The 20,828-nt window shown below is 37.6% G+C and overlaps 1 protein-coding gene across 1 annotated transcript in view; it reads right to left on the reverse strand.

The window, feature by feature from the left end:
* Window positions 1-15,700, reverse strand: part of LOC122805336 (solute carrier family 22 member 6-B-like) — a 489,073-nt gene extending 473,373 nt beyond the window's left edge. Inside the window, exon 1 of the mRNA XM_044075423.1 lies at window positions 15,311-15,700. Coding sequence (XP_043931358.1) covers window positions 15,311-15,700 — 390 coding nt within the window. The remainder of the gene's footprint in view (window positions 1-15,310) is intronic.
* Window positions 15,701-20,828: the final 5,128 nt, after the last annotated feature.

The raw sequence follows: 20,828 nt of genomic DNA on the forward strand, positions 1-20,828 counted from the left end.
GGCAAAAGTGGCCATTGCCCGCTCACATCTTCTATCTACCCTCTTATATGCTTCCCCTATACTCACTAACCTTAACAAAACTGAACTGAATAAACTCTCATGTTGCTACAATCATATTGCCAGATTTGCTACTGGCATGCCCTATAAAACCCACCACTGTACCAACCTACATAATCTAGGTTGGATAGAACTACCAATTATACTCCAGCAAAACCAACTAATAGTAGCATTTAAAATTCTCAATCAACCTGACAACATCCCTGCACTGAATGAGTTAATCACCCCCTATTCAAACCTAAATAGTCTGCGCTCAGCAAACAGGTTACTTGTACAAACAGTCAAATCCCATAACTCAGGGGGTGACTCTCTGTTTTCCAATGCCATCGGTAAAATATGGAACTCCCTTCCTCCTCAACTCACCAATATCACCTCCCAAAATACATTTAAGAAAGGCCTCTTCTCCCACTTTACATCCCATTGGCTCTGCCAATGCTCAACACCAGACTAACCCCCACTTTCTCAATTTCTTTACCAATAATGGACCACCTAATATATAATATAGCCATGGTCTCTCTCTGATTCTAACATTAATAAGGTGTTTCTCCAAATGTATTTGTATACTCTAGAATGTCTTTTTTGCTCTTTTGTATTAATTATCTATGAAATGATGGCTAGCCTCCTAATATGAATGTAACTGTTGTTTTTTGGAGCTTTTCTCCCCGGGCCTCCGCTGAAAATGGACATATATCCAGTCGGACTATCCCGGTCAACAAATGTAAAATAAAATAAATAAAATAAATAAAATACTATCTCTTCTATTGTAAAAGTTATTACTTTATTAATAGATCAGTCATATGTCGCAAAATGGAAAGATTATTGGGAGCTAATTAGTATGCACTTCATGAAAATCTCCTTAACACATAAAAATATGATTGTAAATAACTCCATGTTATGGTTACTAAAGGAATTTTGTACTTCACCTATTACACCTAAACATATGGTTTGTTACCCATTAAATATTATTATTAGCTATCGTAACTTTATATTCATGCACCCTAAGTATAGGGAATGGAATTTTATTATATTCCCTATAATGTATACTCAGGGTATGCTTTTGTCATCTACTTCTGAAGGAACTCATTTAGCTATAGATAATGATCTAAAGTACTGGTATCAGTTGATATCTGATAATAAAGTTAAAAATCTAGATTTCTTAAAACAAGAATTTGATCTAAGAGAAACTTGCTGGTTAGAGGTTCAGACCTTTAGACAACATCTCATTAATAAAATAGATCTAATGTCTATAACAGTTAAAGAATCTATTCCAACACTGATTGATTATTTGATATTAAATTTACAACATAAAGTTTCTGATAAAGGTAAACTTTTATACATACATAAAATTATCAGACAAGAAACTTTTTACAGTGTAGATACATACTCAAATTATTTCACTTCTATTAATGGGGACCCACCAAATCAACAAGATAAACAATATATATTGGAATCTGCCTATAGAACTACGTCTTCCATTGTCTGGAGACTTTATACATGGAAATTTTTACATAGATCTTTTTATACACCTTTGATGATGAATAAAATAAATAATAAAGATAATCTATGTAAGAGATGTAATGTAGAAATTAATGCTGACTGGGCTCATATGTTTTATGACTGTATAAAATTGAAAGAATACTGGAAGTCAATTAATGAATTTTGCAGGCTCTTTTACAGATAATTTCATTATTTCTAAATCTATTATATTATTCAACACACCTGTACCTCAAAGTGTTAAAAGGTTAAGCTTCCCTTGTTATGGTCTATTCTAGCAGTGGCTAGGAAAATAATAACCAGAAATTGGATTTCAGATACACCTCCTTCGTTCAATGAATTTAAAAATGTTATGAATATAGTGTGCCATATGGAAATAAACACAATTAGGTCAAGAACAACTAGAAAACATCTTATTATATTGTATGGGATAATTTACAAAATTTGTTAAAAAATCCTAATTTCAATAGCATGGTATTTTAGTTTAATTAATTGATCTGATTGTAGTGGATGTCTTTGTAAATACTTTAGTTGTTTTGTTGAATGCTATAATCATATCTATTTTTAATTACTTGTATAAAATTGTTATGATATTTCTCTTGTATGTTAAAACAATAAACCTGTTTTGAAAAAAAAAAATAAAATACAGTATGAAGGTTGTGTCACCACAGAAGCACTAAAAAGGGCACACTACTTAAGCAACTGACAGAATGAAAAATGGATGCAGAATATAACAGAGGAACAAATAATAGTAGCTAGGAGCATGACTGGATAGTATTACCATGTAATGCAAGTAGTCTGGATAAAAAGATGGAGGCTGCAGGCTGTGATGTAGGAAATAAGGACTAACAGGAACATAGGCCAATGACAAAGGGGTGGCAGATGGCAGTGACTGGGCATAGGTTACATAGAACTGACAGAAAGCAGAAGTACAGAGCTGGAATAGTGATCTCCATAAATAAGGGCATCAAACACACTCCACCAAGGAGTGAGGGAGAAGATGGGATCAGAACCTAAGATAATTGATTTTGTGGTTAACTTGCAAAAAGGGGAGTATTGGTACACTAATACAATGTACTGGCCCTTGGCTACATTGTGGGAGTAAGCTGAGAGACTGGAAGGCAGAATGAAGGAGCAAAGCAGGAGGAAGAAGGTTATAGTCCTGGGGTATCTGACTCTGAATGGATCAGACTGCACGATTCCAAGCTTCAAGACAGTGGAGTGGGAGTTGCATGAATTGTTTATCCAGCTGGTATAACATTTTACCATATAGGACATTTTTATTTTTTATTTATGTTACATTTGTTTATTGGGAAAGTCCTACTGGACAAAAATCCTTTTTCAGCGGAGGCCTGGGGAGAAAACCTCCATATGTAGTGCAAAGATTAACAAATATAAGCAATACATAAACTAGGCTACATAATTTGTCATAAAGAAATTTACTTGTATACAAAACAGACATTTACATCATTGCTTATAGTACAAAGATGTGTACACATTTATGAAAATACTATATATATATATATATATATATATATATATATATATATATATATATATATATATATACATACATACAGAAAAGCACATACATACATAATGTCTATACAGAAATCTATACTTTAGAAGAATCGGCATGGAAGATATGGAAAAATATGTAGATAGCAATTATAACATATTAGATGCATAACAATCAAGAACTAGTATACAATGCATGGTGTTGAGATATTTTAGTCATGCCATGATACGTGATCATAAAAATAATACCTTAGTATTTCTTATTCTGGGTATAGTATTCTTTCTACTTCCGGGTTTCAGACAAAAGTGATATTTCCAGGTATATATATGTTAGAGTCTAGTGGAATGATAGTTATGACCGCCTTAGAGAACTGGATAATTTCTGGATGAATCTGGTAACTACTTTCTAACTCAGACTAAGAAAACAAAAAGTCACCAGTGTGAAACCAACTTATACTAGAACAGTGCAGGAGCAAAGTTTTGTTTTATTTAAGTGAGCTTTGAGAGTATTTTTAAAATGAGATAAATTGGTAGTATATGTTATTTCTGTTGGTAAAGTATTTCACATTTTTTCTATACAGTTTGAGAATAGGGAGAGTAAAGAATGCCACTACTGAGTAGGGGTGTAGCAGTTAGAAGGGCAGGGGTTTTGTCAGCTTGATAGAGAATTGTATGTGCCATGATAAGTTGGTTATAAGTTATCAATTCAGGTAGCTCTAACCATTTCACTTGTTTGAGTGCTATGCAGTGATGTTCCCTGTAGGATATGTCAATGGCGAACTTTGCAATTTTGTTATAGCAGCAGTCTAGTTTTGATTGGTCTGATTTCATAATGTTTGTAAAAATTGGTAACGCATAGACAAGAGTTGAGATTAGATGGAATCTGGGATCTGGCAATAGTGGCTTTTGCATTACTAGTAAAATATTTCTTATTTCAGTATAGTGTACCAAGTTTTTGGTGGACTTTTTTAATGGTCTGAGAGAGATGAATATTGAATTTCATTTTGTTGTAGATCACAACACTTAATAGCTTAGTTAGGGCTACCGTTAAGATGATGGTTTTGTTACTAGACATGAAAGTGAAAGAAAGGGAGAGGTACTAGGTCTTTTGGGATCGAAGAGCATGAGCTTTGTTTTATCAGGGTTAAGAATAAGTTGGGAGTTAGTAAGCCATGCTTCTACTGAAGAAAAAAGATTGTTGTGTTAATATTTGCACTTGGTGTAATGAAGACGCAGCACATATCACTTCGGAATCATCTGCATACTGTATTATTGAAGCATGGGTGATTGAGGTATGGAGGTTATTAGTAAATAGAGTGAATAGCAGGGGGCTTAGGATAGATCCTTGAGGACAGGTAGTAGGGGAGAGGTTTTGTTGCCATTGCACTGCTTGCTGGCATCCTATGAAGTAGTCTTTCAACCAGGCAAGAGTAGATTGGCTCAAATTCAGTTCAAAAAATACATTTAAAAGTTTGGTATTTGAGACCATATCAAATGCTTTTGATAGGTCTAGGAAGATAGAAGATACATAATTACCATCATTTCTGTGATTGTTGACTGTATCAGTGAAGGACAATAGGGAAGAGGTAGTACTATGAGATGGCCTAAATCCATGTTGAGTATTTGATAGTAGATTGTTATTAAGTAGGAAGTCCATAATTTGCATGTGTATGCATCTCTACAGGATTTTGGATAAAGGTGACAGTATAGCAACTGGTCAGTAGTTGGATAATTCTGTTGAATTGCCACCTTTGTGTACGGGAATGATATAAGAAATTTTCCAAATTGATGGGATTTGGTGTTCAGTAATGGAACAGTGCATAAGGATGGATATAGGGTAGGAGATGGAGTTAGCAGCTACTCTAAGATATTTGGCTTGTAGTTTGTCAGCTACTAGGGTTGTGGGTTTCAGTTTCTTTAGAAGTTTTTTTATTGTGTCAGTAGAGACAGGTTTTAAGGAAAATGAGTTATTATTTGCTGTTACAGCAGCGGGAGGAGTGTTGGTGTTGTACTTGTTAGAGCTAGAATTGTTTCAGTGAAATATTGATTAAATTGAGTAGCTATACTGCCTGGATTGCTAATATTAGCTGGGGAAGGACTGCTGGTATTAACTGGCTAGAGGATGTTATTGATGCCGGCCCAGAACTTTTGCAGGTTATCATGTTTTTTGCTTTGGATATTATGGTTGTCATTTATTTTGTCCTGTTTGATTTGCTTCTTTGCCTTATTTCTGAGCTCTTGATATGCCTGTTTATCAGTTTGAGACTTAGTATTGTGCCATTGACCCCAAGCCTTATCTCTCATTTTTAATAGCGCCTGGGTGTCCTTATTTAGCCATAGAGTGAAGTAAAATTTTATTCTTGTAGTTTTTACAGGCGCTAGTTAATTCAAGATATTCAAGGAGGTGATATTAAAATATTTTGTGGCATCTTCTAGGGGGAGACATTTAAGTAGTTTCCAGTTACAAAGGTTCAGGGTGAATATGAGTTGTTGAGGGTTAAAGTTTCTTTTATTATGTATAGGATTGCTAGCAGTGTGCTTATGTGGGTTTATTCAATGTTTAATTAAAAATGTTGGTATATGATCACTGAGGCTATCTGGAAGACAACCAGAGTAAAAGGAATGTTCAGGTCTATTAGTTAAAATCCAATTGAGGATGGAGTGCCTATTAGCTGTTTCATCAGTCCTAGTTGGAACTTGAATAATTTGGGTGTAGCCATGGAGGCTAATGTGGTTGCTGGGGTTTTGGTAGTTACAGGTGTTCCAATTAATGCTGAAGTCACACATGATTACTGTTTCTTGAGGCTGGGATTTTGAGGCCCAGTTCAGAATGTTTTCTAACGTGGAAGGTTTGTTTCCTGGTGGTATACAGGTTCCTATAATGTTGATATGTTTTTTAGGACTGATCTTTAGTTTTGCAAAAATCACTTTTGCATTCTCGAAGTTTGGGACCTGTTGATCTATGGTTTCAAGGGTAAGGGTCTTTTAAATAGCATTGCTATTCCACCTCCCCTTTTACTCTTTTGTTCTTGTCTTAAGATACTACATCCAGGTCCAAAATGTCATTGTTGTGGATATCAGGTTTTAGCCATGTTTCTGTAATTAGGGTAATGTCTGGAGAATATAGAAAGACAGTATGGCATGAAGGTCATGGATTTTGTTAACAATGCTCCTGATATTGATATTTAGTAGTACAGGTCAGCTGCTTTTCTTTGGAGATTTAGTATACTGTTGGTTTGGTAATTTCTTTTTTATGGAATTTTGTCTTGAAGGTCCAGGGTTTGGATGGATGTCTCTGCTGAAGGTTATCTTACATTCACTGTTTACCATGGTTTGAAGGTATGTATTTGTCATATTTTATGGAGGTGTGGTGGGGAACTATGGTATAAGAGCAGTGTATAGTTTAATTGCTGGGTAGTTGAAATGTTACATATTGAGGGAGCTATGATAAAGCTATTATACTTTGGATCTTGTAGATATGAGTAGGAGGTAGGAGGGGACTGAATTTAATTATTTATGTGGTTGTGGTAGGAGGTTGAATGTGTTGCTGGTGACCGGGTTAGTAGACAACAGTGTATAAGGGAATCATAGTGTTAGAGTGATGTCATAGAAGAGAAATTTAGAATTATTGAGAAAGATGTAGTTGAGATTGGATTTTAGTGTTAAGGCAATGATACCTTGAGGTAAAGAAATTGATGCTTGGTTGCTAGTTAAACTAAAGTGGCCTTAGAGGGGATAGGGATTAATTTGGGTCTATATTAAATTGTCAAAATGGCATTACAGCGAATGTCATTTCGCCGACACGTAAAAAACGAAATGCTAAAACAGTGAAACCCCAGGTCACCAATTTTTTTCCTAGGGAAAAAAAATGGGTAGACCAACAAAACAAAACACACCAGTTAAAACATTTTAAAGTGGGGGGGCTTTGCCCCCCACACCCTGCCCTAACTAAATATACCAACTCCGAGATTGCACTACAGTAGGGAAAGGGCAATGTCATGGCTCAGGCCAAGCGAGTTATTTCCCTAGGAAAAATATTGCTGACCTAAGCTTTCGCTGTCTGAGCATTTCAGTCTTTACGTGTCGGCGAAACGGTATTCGCTGTAATGCCGTTTCAACAATTTCATATAGACCCATTAATTTAATTAGAAGGTAATGTGGTTTGATGATTTGATTAATTAAATTAGGAGGTAACATGGTTTGATTAATTGCCCTACATTAATTGGCTAACATGACATCATGGGCATGATTAGTTAAGAATAAGTTCAGGCATAGTTGGGGTTGGTTGGGAATTGGGAGTAGGGTACGCAGTCAGGAGAAAAAGAAAAAACAATTTCCAAAGGATTAAATAGGTTTGTTTATTAGTATTTTAAGAGGTTACTTTATAAACCAAGTACTGTTTCATGGTGTTTTAGAGTTAAAATTAGATGTAAGTTATTTCTAACTTATTACACACTGAAACTGACTATATTAATTTTGTAATACTGTGTATGGGATTTGTGCAAAAATGGGATTGAGAAATAGTTAGATAGCTGATATCACAGGCTGTGAGGTGAAGCACTTGGAAAATTCAACCTTATGGTTCAGGACAGCATTGTTTATTTTTAGTTAGAAGACCTACACTGCTGGTGAGATCGGACTTCACTGGCTTTATTCCTTTAGGTTTCCTGGTTGTGGACTTGTAGGAGGCAGTAGAAGACTTTTAGTGTTACAGGGTGTCCATTTTTGGCAGTATTAGGAGGGGTGGTGAAACTGATGGTGATATTGGACTTCACTGGCTTTATTCTTTTAGGTTTCCTGGTCATGGACTTCTAGGAGGCAGCAGAAGACTTTTAGTGTTACAGAGTGTTAATTTTTGCCAGTATTTGGAGGGGTAGTGAAATGCAGAACTCATAACTTTGAGAACTGAATAGTAGGAAGATAATTCTGGATGTGACCCTAACAGATGTAGAATGTGGTCAGGCATTTCCAGTTGAAGGCTTCCTGTTGAAGTCTTGTGTCTTGTGCTGCGAAGAAATGGGAGACTTAAAAAATCATCAAAAATACAGGAGAAGAGTGAATATCAATCATTGCTCTTCTTCTTTAATCCTGTTTGTGCAGGGGGCACAATCTGCACCCCCCCATTTGGGGTATAACCCCCCACACCCCAAACTGCATACACAACTCTGCTGTTTTTCGGAATATACATGCAGATCTGGATTTTTGGCCATTTTATCTTGCCATCTCAAGTCTCAGCAGTGTGAGTCCCATTTAAACTTTCTGTAACTCCAGATGAAGCCACCTTTATTCAGTAGTGGTCATACCCCCGTGTTATATAGACTGAGGGAACAATTAGAATACAAGGGCAAAGTTGAAGTTGTTGGATTTTATGAACATGGATTATGACAATCTGGAAGAGAGTCAAAGATAAATTAAGGGACTGATGCAAATGAGGGAGTATTCACACTAAGGGAGTGGGTCAGGGCTATGAACAAGACTCTGAAGAAGAGGAAAAAAAGCAAAAAGAAGAGAAGGTCCATATGGCTATATAAAAGGATATTATAGCATTAAGGCAAAAGAGGGTATGTACATACGTTTTATGGGGAAATGTGGAGAGGTACAGAATGCAGAGTAAAAGGAGACAAGCCTGAGAGCAGTAAATCTGCAAACTAAAAGGAATTGACAACAGGTGTCAAGAGGGAAAATTGGCTTCTTTATTTATATAGAACTAAGAAAGAATGGAGAGGCAAACGTATCCAGACTTAGCAAAGATAGGAGGGAGATCCTGAAAAAATGGGGAAAAAGCAGATGTACTGAATTACAATTTACCTTCAGCTCTTATAAAGGAAATCAAAGAGAGGGAGGCTTGCTGGTAGGGGTACTAGGTAAATTGGGAGCACTAGTGACCATGCAACAGGAGAGAGAGGAATGATGTTAAAAAAAAATTGGCCATCTTGATGGAGGAATAAGCATCAAAGCTGGCTATGCTGCCTGACAAGGTCCTTAAAATTTTGCCAGTGTATTTGCCAGAGCCCATGGTGAATGCCATCAGCAGATCATTAGCTAGTGTACAATGCCTGACAGCAATAAAACAGTAATTTTGATATAGTTGTATGGGGGTGCAGGTAAAATCCACTGAGTTACAGGCCTAACTGGCCTAACAGCAGTGGAAAGGAAAGTCAATGACAGGATCCTGAAGCAATAGCTTACTGCTTCACTATAGAACGTCTATGTCCAGTATACCAACCGACATAGACTGAGGCCTGATAGATTTCTCAAGCCTGATCCTTTACAGAAGAATGTAATGAGGGAATACTGGTACTTGCCATCAACCTGGAGTTTACCAGGGCCTTTTTATATGACTCCTGTACAGGTGGCTGCTAGAAAACTGAAAGGTTTGGGGGGTGAGATTGAAAGTGAAGAAATGGGTCAATGTATTGCTGAAGGGTAGTACACAGAGTTATGATGAGAGAGTCAATGTGAAGAATAAGGAAAGAGATTAACAGAGTACTGCAGGGGTCAGTAATGGGTCCAGTACTCATTATATACATTTCAGATAAATCTGAGGGAGCATCAAACAGGATCGACCACTTTAGTGATTATAATATTAACTGCAGGAGTAGAGGCTATGAAAAGTCTAAGAGAGGAGATGGAAAGGCTGAACAAGACTCCTGCAACAAAGAATTAATACTCTTGTTTTACCAAGCCCGATCAGGCACCACATTCAGCACTATCTGCAGTTTTGGAGGCCAAACAAGGAGAAAGACATCAGGCTGTTGGCAGAAGTCCAACAGAAAGTCATGATGGGGGAGGGGTGTATGTGGTGTGTGTCTGGAAAATACGGCAGAAGGAATAGAGAGACACAATGAATATGCTTGTGACAGGGAGATATAAAGGGATCTTCTGACCAGGAGGTAGACAGAGGGGAACAGTAGGCACAGGCAGAAGATTTTAGCAACCAACTACTTTATGGATCTTAAAAAGTACTTCTTTATACCAGGAGTTGTGGAATCAAGGAGTGAACTACCAGAATAGGTGGTAGAGAGGGAATCCATCTATGCATCCATGAGGCAATGTAGAAAAAATGTGACAGGAAAGGTATGGTCAAAGGGCAGATAGAATGGTAAATGTGAACTTTAAGGATTAATAACCAAACAGGTGTGCAGCACAAATGACACAGATACAAAACTATTAATCACAAAAGTGTTGGAATCAGCAAAGCAGGCAATAAAACTAGTGGAAAGAACTTTATTAAAATCAAACATAGGAGGAGTTAAGTGTTTTCGTCTGTCCCTGGACTTCATCAGAACTAACAGCTTTTATATAAATCCAGTTTAAAAGGTCTTCAATACAGTAACAAGAACAATTCCAATTAAATTAAATTAAGTAAGTTAATTACATATTGGTAGTTAATTAACTTAACTCCACAAATAGATGAACAAACCAGTATAAAGTTTGCATCATATCTAAGAATCAAGCCATTAAAGGTTTTTAAATTTTTTCGATAAATAACCCCGCTCAGATTTTAAAAATTAGAAATGCATATAAAAAACTCATGCACTAAAAAATAAAACACAAACAAATAAATCAATTAAAATTGCCTTCTTTCAAGTCAAATTTAAATTGTGAAAAAACTAATGCAAAATTTGTGCTTCGAGCACAATGAAAAATAAAATATTTTACAGTTTGGCAGCTCTAAGTCTAAGAACAGGGTGTAAGGAGACAAATGTGTTGAGGCCAGGCTTAACTGTAGCATACAGCTTCAGTTGCCAAAGAAGTTCCTATTATTCCAGTCTGTTCTCCCACGGGTCCCCCTGGGGTCCTTGGGAACTATTTCTAAAATGACAAAAAATGTTTAAAACCCATACAGGACAGCGAGTGTTTATATAAAGCGTTGTTCAAACTGTCCCTCTTCATATCGCAAAGGTGTTCATAAATCCTTTTGACCAGTTTCCTATCTGTCTTCCCTACATAAAAATCATTGCGTTGGTTACAAACTTCAATATAAACAAGACCTTTAGAGCTGCAATCTCCCTTCATCAGGGTAACAGCATTTTGACATAAGTTCTTTAAGGTAACTGTATCTTTCTCTAAAATATATTTACAATATTTGTACCTGCCGCACTTTTTCGTATCTAGCTTTGGTGTGGGTTTACACTTTTCTAGCACCTCCTTCAAGTGACTATGCACTTTGTAGACAAATGTAGGTTTGTCTGCTAAATACTGATGTAAATCCTCATCAAGTTTAAGGATGGCCCAATTATGAGTGATGATCTCTTTAACCATGGTACTAATTCCATCATGTTTAATGGCCATACCCAGGGAAAAATTTGCCTGATTGGACACTGAACTCTTGCCAATGTCAGCTAAATGGTTTCGCCAGAACACATTGAAAATGGCTGTCCCTTTTACCCAATACCTCCATCCTAAGTTTGGTAACTAAATCTGAGGGGTAGCCTCTGTTCAAAAACATTCTAGACATAGCCTCAAGCTCAAGTATCAAACGTTTGTCATTAGATGTCATATTGGCAGCCCTTATAAACTACCCCTTAACTAAGTTTCTATTACAATGCATTTGTATTTTTTAAAATCTGAGCTGGGTTATTTATAGAAAAAAATGAAAATCTTTAATGGATTGATTCTTAGATACGATGCAAACTTTATACTGATTTGTACATCTATTTGTGGAGTTAAGTTAATTAACTACCAATATTTAATTAATTTAATAAATTTAATTTAATTGGAATTGTTCTTGTTACTATAGTAAAGACCTTTTTAAACTAGATTTGTGTAAAAGCTGTTAGTCCTGATGAAGTCCAGGGATGGATGAAAGCAGTTAACTACTCCCGTGTTCTATTTAAATAAAGTTCTTTCCACTGGTTTTATTGCCTGCTTTGCTGACTATGACACTTTTGGGATTAAGAACTTTAAGGATTCTCTGCAGGATGCACTGTCTGAGATGCTGGGTGGGCAGACTGGTGATGAGAGAGATGATTTTTCTAAGCTGTGATACAGAATTGGAATTGCCTCGACTTGGTAAGTACTTTTGCTGTCTCTAATTATGGTGGCTTCCAAAAAGCAATTACTAGAAAATGGAAATCAAAATCTAAACCAGTTATATTAGAACTAGTGAATATAGTAACAGAGATAAAACAACTGGAATTGAGATCTTTAGCAAAGGGGTAGGAGCAAACTACATAGGAAAAAATGGGAATTGTGCGAACAATGCATACAGGGGAGGAATGAGGTTTAAAAGAAGGCAGGACTTAAATATGCTTTGTAATGTTTGACTGAAAATGACTGGGTAGATTATAAGTGATGTATAATGTTTGCAACTGGGAGTGTGTCAGTATGGTTTGTGATGTAACATACTTGGAACTAGGATTGTGTTGGTGTAGTTTGTTTTCATTTATATAACTGTATGATTGCTTATGTCGTAAAGATATTTCTTATTTAAAAAAAGGGGCAGGAATTGAATAATTTATGTAATGTTGCTTAGGTTATATGATATACAGCAATATATGTGAAGCATAATGTTTGTTAATTTTAGCTCATTAATACAGTTAGTCACATTTAAAATCAATGTTACAAGTGTTAATTCAATAAAGGTGTTTAAAATAGAAAACAGACTAGAAAGGCCCTTCTGCTGTCAAGCAAATGCAATTTATCACTGATCTTCCTGTGCCTACCTTATACGTGGTTCCCTGTACTGCCTGTTACATTACTCTGAAGACTGATATACTTTATTCTTGGGCTCTGTTCTTTTGATCATAAACAGGAATTCATTCCTGATGCAGAAGTTCCTCTCCCTCCCAACAGTTGGTTAGCTAATATAAGCTACTTGCTTCTATTTACCCTTACTGGCTCCTAGAAGCATTGGGGCTGCTACACTAACCTGCTTTACTGATGTCACCATCAAGCTTTCGGGCCACTACATAATGAGATGGTGGGTGGTAAAGTATTTTTTTTTAATGAAAGGTTCTGCATGCATGGACCAGCTTCCATAGATGAAGATGAAGACTCGTCGGATTACAACATAAACTTCTATGGGTCGTGGTTAAGGATCAGACCATGTAGCCACAAGTAATTACTTTCTACTTTATGAAAGGTGAGAGTATGAAATTTTGATGTTTGATGCTACAATTCTATATTGTTTATTGTATACTGTCAAACCTAAATATGCATTATTCATTTATGTTCTGATACTCACTCTATCATCTTCATAGGCACTGAGGAGTCAGAGTATTTTCTGCTACTCATTTGGTATAAAACAAAGAAGCAATCCTTGACAGGATAAAAGTCTAATACTGTTTACATGTTTGTGTGTGGGCATGCACGTGTGCATATACATATGCATATACATACACATGCTCACACACACACACACACACACACACACACACACACACACACACACACACACACACACACACACACACACACACACACACACACACACACACACACACACACACACACACTCTCTCTCTCTCTCTCTCTCTCTCTCATACACTAGGTAGATGAAGACTGGGGAAAACAAACCCAAGACTACAAGATAAAGTTCATTAACAACCTGTATCCTTCATCCTCTGTGTTAAACTGACATAATGCAAAAGTATCTGTTGTGCCGTAAGTCTTGTATATATGTAAACTCTTCATTTATATAGGTAAGTTCAAAAATTAGCATGTCCTAGTCCACATGTGCAGTACGATTAATCATATATGAATAATTCATTGTGGTAAATTAGTATGTTTTTGTAATAGGTTAGAATTTCTAATCCCATTTGTTTTTTTTCAAAAGTAGTCTCAAAAACTATTGGCTGTATGCACTTTGGAATAAGGGCTATTGCTATATTAAATATTGGGTCCCTTTTAAGCAATGCCCAGTAATTAATACTTGACACTGAGGTATGAGCAATGCATGATGACAGCAATATCTACCCCATAAAAATTAAGTTGAGGATGTTAATGTGATCAACCTTTATCCATAGTCTAACATTAAATAATGCTAAGGTATACTTTTTGCCTTTAATGTATCGTTTTGTTGTTGCTCGGTAGTCCTTTCTTTACATTTGGCATTTGTTCATACGTACTAATCAGAGACGGTAGTGAGCACACATGTATTTTGTATTATGCTGGTTTTAAAATTTCCCATTTACTATCCCTCATTAAAACAACCAGAATTGCTTTCTTAGCAGACATGATAGGTAAACTGGGAGATATATTTTGTCCTTTAAAGTTTATTTTTGGTTTCCTCTGTAGCTTGTTATATCCTTAGCTAAATTTAGTGTCAGTATCTTCAATGAAAAAAAATGAATATTTGTGCTTGTGTGGTACAGATAAGGCATTTTGAGATTTGGATTTAAAACTGTATTTGGCTGAAATTATATCAACACTACATGTTTTGTTTAATGAAATGCTTTTGAATATAAATTCAGGCACTGATATACAAGCCAACAACAATGTACTTTTCATACCTATAGATTGCTTGGGCTGGATATTAATAGTGACCGTACATTGCTTTAAGTGAATATTTGGGCTCATGTAAAATCTATATCAACAGTTCATCAAATTATTTCATTACAGGATTGTTCTATTATTCCTGTTTGATATCAGTGAAAATATTCATATAACAGACATAGTAAGATACTTCTAAGGGTGATGTTAGGCTATCTCATACATTACAACATGTGAAACATTAATTTAAGATAATACCACAGAATAGTTAATTAAGGTAAGTTTATTTGCATAGCATCCTTTACTGTTTAATCAGATTGATGCATTAATATCAAGCAGTGGTGAATGAAGCTGTGATTTGTGTCTTTCGGCTTTTCCCGGTTAGGGGTCGCCACAGCGGAACTCCGGTCCGCTAATGATTGGTAGTGGAATTTTACGTACCGAGTTACCAGCCCTGATGCACAACCTTCAATGAAGGCATGCCCCATTCACATATGCCTCCACACAGAAGACGCTCTAGCTGAGAATCGAACGGGACAACGTCTTGCTATGAGGCGACAATGCTACCGCAGCACCACCACCGCAGTACTGATAAGAAATGCTTGCTGTTCAGCATGAAACTTATTAAAAGAGTGGTGGAGATGGCTTTATATCATATAACAGTTTAAAGTTGTGAATCAGCTCTCCATAACCTCAAATAATTATAAGGAACAAGAAAGAAAGTTCACTACATAATTTTACATAGTTCTGACACTATAGTAGAACTGTATTCAGCTGCATTATTCTCACTAAATATTTTACATACCTCAGACACTATGGTAGAACTGTACTCAGATGTATCATAAGTCCATCCATCTCTGCAGGGCTCAGTTTCTTGTGAGGTCATGTTTGTAAAGGTATCTGTTACATTGGCAGTATGTAACTGTGGAATTGTGAACTGAATGCATTTTTCCAACTTATTCCATTTGTCTACTGGTATATGCATTCGTAAGATCTGGCTTTTTGTAAGATTAGGGTAATGGGTGTCATTTTCATGTAGCTGGACTTTACAGTAATGATCTGGAATGGCTGCACTGAAATTTTGCATGACATTATGGCTGGCAAACAGAAAGACTGGCAAAGCCAGTAAAATTGTGTTTATTATTTGAAAACGGCCCACACCGCCAGCTTGTTCCAGCAGGTCTGCAAATCCCATTATGGTTGATACGCAACGTGACAGAGGCAGGTAGTTTACAAGGTTTGTAAAGCAGTTCTCCTTGCAGCACTGTGGATGGAAACATAAAGAATGAAAATTCTCCAGTAACGTCTTGTTGAGATCAAAGCATGGAATAGACACATGTAAATGATGAAATCAAACATTTCCTTATTTCATGTTATTAAAATAATATTGCTTTTGAAGTGTGCCAGTTTGACATCAGTTAAATAGTATATTTACAGGAAGGACAATGTGCTTGGAGCATGAATGGCACAATAAAAGGGAAAAATATGATAATCTATTATCCTGAATTAATCGTTAATCCTGAGTTACAATCTGACTGGTATTATACATTATTTTACTGAACTAAATCGAAAGACTTAAGTCAAAAGTAGTGTTCTGCCTTCTTAGTATTACATTTAGTAATTTCAACCTGAGCTACTTTATAGAGCAGAATAAATAAAAATCATTTAAATTTATCTGGACAATATGCAGTTAGTATCATGACGAAAAAAAATAGATTTACCTTCAGACAGAGTGTTGAGTAGTCAAACAGAAAGTTCAAAAAAGCAGTTATCTTCCAATGAAGGTATTTAGACTTGTTCAAGGATCTGTCTCTGTGGCAGTGTAAGTTATTCTGTGCCTTCTGCCTTTTTATTTCTTTTTACATTTGCAGTAGCATATAACTAAATTTGAAATAAGTTATCTTACTTGCTACTTTGGTTAAACATTTATGTTTCTTTAGATAAACTACCTGTATAGATAGGGAAAGGTCATCTGAGTATGATTCATTCTGCAGGATGTACCTGTTTCTTTTGTGACATCTTCAGGTTAGTGAATAAGCTTGTAATTTATCTAAATGAACCATGTATGTACAATAGCATACACATGAAGACCCACTTCTTTCCCCGCATGGTTGGTTTTACCAGTTTTAAACTGAACATTGGTTAAACAACTACAGCAAATTCAAATAATGAGTTACTGCTTCGCTGGTAAAAAATGTAAGCCATTTTTACAGATCACAAAAACAAAACACTGCAGCAGTAAGAATTCTGTACATAAAGTGATGTAATATAGGATCACAGGATCATAGCAAGTTACTAGGCTACTGGCCCTGAGGCCCTTTAAAGCCTAGTCAATAAATTAGCCCATGTTTCCACAAGTCAGCACCTGATGCCCTTGTCCAGCAGAGACACAGGTGGAATCCCGGGAGTGTATTTTCTATTTCCCATCTAGTCATCCAGGTTCCCCTTAAAGAGAGATAATGAAGCATGCTGTTTCATGTGGAGAGGGAGTCTATTTCACAGATGGGGGAGTCTCTGGGAGACAGATCTGTTCTGCCAGCAAGTCTTATTGATGTCACAGACCAAGTTGAGATTTTGTTTGCGGGTCATATGAGTGGAGTTTGGCTAGCAGACATGCAGCAGTTTCATCAAGGTGGGGTCAGAGATTGCTCTGTATGCCAGGCATACATCACCTCTGAGGAGTCTGTATGAGATGGAGTAGAGGGACAGGGCTTTTAACCTATCCGTGTAGGATAGATTTTTGAAGCCCTGGATTTTCTTGGTCAGAAACCTTTGTGGTCTCTCCAGCTGCTGCATGTACTTTGTGAGGTACAAGCCAAAAGGGCGTCATACTCAATGATGGGCCTGGTAAGGAAGGAATACAGGGAAGTTATGACTTCCTTTTTCCTGGAAGAAATACCTTTACTAATGACGTAAGCCATGTAGAAAGATCTCCATACAGTGAAGGCAACATGGGTGTCAAAAGTTAGATTGCTGTCAATTTGGGTGCCCAGGTCCCTCACAACTGCCTGTGTGGTTAGGATGTTATTAATATGATAATTTGTGGAGACATCACTCTCCCCAATGGGGATGATGATGCATTTTTTGGCATTTAGTTTGAGGCCATGTTTCTGGCACCAGTCATTTGTCTGGGTGAGACCCTCTTATAGTATGTCTACATCACTAGGGGAATGATGACAACACCCAGCTACCAGTCATCTGCAAACTTGGTCAGCCATAGACCTCTGGTTTTGGCTTGCACCTCGGAGAAGTATAACCTAAACAGCAGTGGACCCAAGACCGATCCCTGGGGTATGTGTCTTGTTACAGGTCTATTACTTGAGGTAGCTTCCCCTATTTTGACTGAGTTCTATAAGTGAACCAGTTAGCTACCCATCTGATTGCATACCAATTTACGCCAAGCTGGGATAGTTTATCTACTATGCCCCAGTGGCGAATAGTGTTGAAGACTTTGGCCAGGTCAAAGTAGGTGGCATGCACCATCTTCCCCTTGTCCAAGTCTACCAAATTTAACAGGCATAATCTCCACTTGACAAAACCAAATTGTGTGGGATCAAGCAATTGGAGGTTGCCTATGTCCTTGTTAATGTGGTCCATGATAATGCATTCCATGGCCTTGCAAATCAAGCTAGTTAGGCTGATGGGTCTATAATTGCCTGGATCAGTGGATGCTCCACCTTTGTGCAGAGGGATGATGATGGTGGCCGTCCTCCACTCGGCTGGGATGAAACCGGTACCCAGGTTTAGGTTGAATAAGATGTCTATTGGTACTGCAAGTTCCTGCCTGAGTTGATGCAGGATGCAGCCTGGGATGTTACCAGGTCCCATGGAAGCTATGTTTTAAGCCTTTGAGAGGGCAGTAATGACTTCTTCCTTAGAGATAAGGGGTGGGAGGCAGATGCAGGGGATATCCTGAATTACTGATGGGGGACAGAACTGTGAAATTTTCACTAAACCTGTCTGCCAACAGGTTGGCTATATCCACAGCATTTGTGTACATGGTGCCCTTGACTATCAGTTCTGAGTATATTTGGGTGTTTCCCCTTAGAATGCAGATATATTTAAAGAAGGCCTTATTATTGTTTTTAGTAGATGTGGCCAATTTGAACTTGAAGTTAGCTTTTGGAGAACTTCACTAATACTCATGTTTGCCTGTTTAGGCCAAGGAGAGATTGCTTCCAGTATGGAACCTGTTCCTTCTTGGTCCTGGACAGCAATTTTTTTCCATTTGTTGTAGAGTTTATTTATAGCCAATGTCCACCAGACATGTTTACTCTTCCTTGAGGAGGAGAATTTTGTCCTGTCAGGTATTGCTGAATCCATGCATTTATATAAATGGTTGTATAGCACTTTGGTGTAGGTTTGGACATTAGTCCCAATTCCTACTGTTGGGGAGGGGGCTGTGAAGCCATTTAGAACTTCCCTCAGGAGGTTGTAATTGGCTTTGGAGAAGTTTTTTTGTTTAACCCTAGCTGGGGGGGGGGGGTCAGGAGAGATGATGACTTTGAAGGAGACCGCTTTGTGGTCTGATCTTACCAGGGATGATGAACCTGCTGGGATACTGCTGTGGTTTCTTATGTTGGTTAGTACCAAGTCCAAGATGTTGTCACCTCTTGTGGGGGTGTCAACCAGCTGGTCTAAGGCACTGGCAATGACGAAGTCAAGGAATCTTTGAGCATTTGTGTTCTGGCCCAAGTAGTTCTTCCGGTCATTGGTTGGGTAGTTAAAAATCACCCAGGATCAGTCTATAGGGTTGAATCTTAATAGTTCTGAGGAGGTCCAGATAGGTGGTGTAGGTGTCCTGAGTCAACATTGGGGGCCTGTGGCTAACTATGATTTAAATAGGGTCTTGTCAAGCGATAACTGCACCTGGAACATCTTCTGTGCATCATACTGTTTGACCAGTCTGGAAGTGTGTATCGCTTTAATATATTGAAACACCACCTCCTTTGGCTTTGCTGCCCTCCGTTTGGGGTCTGTATGTATGTATGATAGGATGAGTAACCAGGTAAGGCTGGGGTGCTCTCAGTAGCTTTGACCTGGTTTCTGTGTCTGCACAAATGTCAACATCTTCCAGGGTTAAGAATGTTTGCAATGAGTGCAGTTTCATGTTGAGAATCCTAATGTTCACCAGCACACCTTTAAATTGCATTTAGATGAGATTCTCATGTTGGTATATTTTACCTCAAGACATTGTCTAAAAAAGTGCTATGGGGGAGACAAGAGTCTTTGCCAGGAGCCTGAAGTCCAAGGGAGACAGACATAGGCCATCTCTGGCAAAGCATCGTGGTCTGTCAATCATGTCTTCCCAGGCCGACAGGTACTGGATCCCCTTAGAATGACACCAGAAACTAAGCCAATTGTTAAAGTCAATTGATTTTTGTTTGTATTGAGGCATCATTCTGGGTGATGGTAGAATGTTACTTAAAGCTGATGATATACCTGCCTGGAACACATATTCAGTGAGTTTGATCATGTCCCTCTTCATATAGCCCAGAAAGGTACATCTCAAGTCATTCATACCAACATGTACTATGACAGAGTCATAGCAGTATTTGTTGAGGGATTTCAGTGCATGGATGATGTGGCAGATTCTGGCACCTGAGAAACAACTTACTGTGACTTTCTGCTTATGCAGCCTGGTGAGGGCACATCTGTGTGTCTCAAAATGGAGTCTCCTATGATTAGTATATTGGGTTTATGGTTAAGCCTTTATCGTTGTGAGACACAGGTGTGTGGACTATGTGTGGTGTGGTAGGCTGTGGAGTTTGTGTGTGTTTTTGTCTCAGAAGTCTCTTTTGTTTGGGTATGCTTTTGTTAAGAACCTCTCCATATGTGGGTGTGTGTTGTGCTGGTGTGGGTGATGTTTGAGGTGTGGTGTTTGTGCAGACAACCTTCTCAGTGCCAGGTATACTGGCTTGTGAGGGACAGAGCATAGACTCCAGGTTTTTAACGTAATTACATCTCTCACAAATTGTTTTCCTAAGTGGTAGTAAGAGAGGGTTGTCCATGTACATGAGGCAGGTGCTACACTGTCTCAGGATGCCCATATCAACCAGATTGGCGGGAGACACTGTAGGAAACTGTCTGTTCATATTTGTCAGAATCAGTGAGGGGGATGATCTAAGGGGGCCAAAGGTGGAAAGATCTGAGATGGGTACTAGTAGCTTATGTTTTTACAGAGGATGTAAAAAACTTCACTACCTCAGGATCGAGCAAGTTGCTAGTAAGGACATTTTGAAGTTGGAATACCTTGCAATGAGTTAAATGAGTGCAGTAGTGGTGCACAACGTGCAAACAAGTACTGCCCCAGGCAAACACAG

This window comes from Protopterus annectens, chromosome 6.part1 (assembly GCF_019279795.1).
Source record: "Protopterus annectens isolate FY-2018-M chromosome 6.part1, PAN1.0, whole genome shotgun sequence".
NCBI classification, from domain to species: Eukaryota; Metazoa; Chordata; order Ceratodontiformes; family Protopteridae; genus Protopterus; species Protopterus annectens.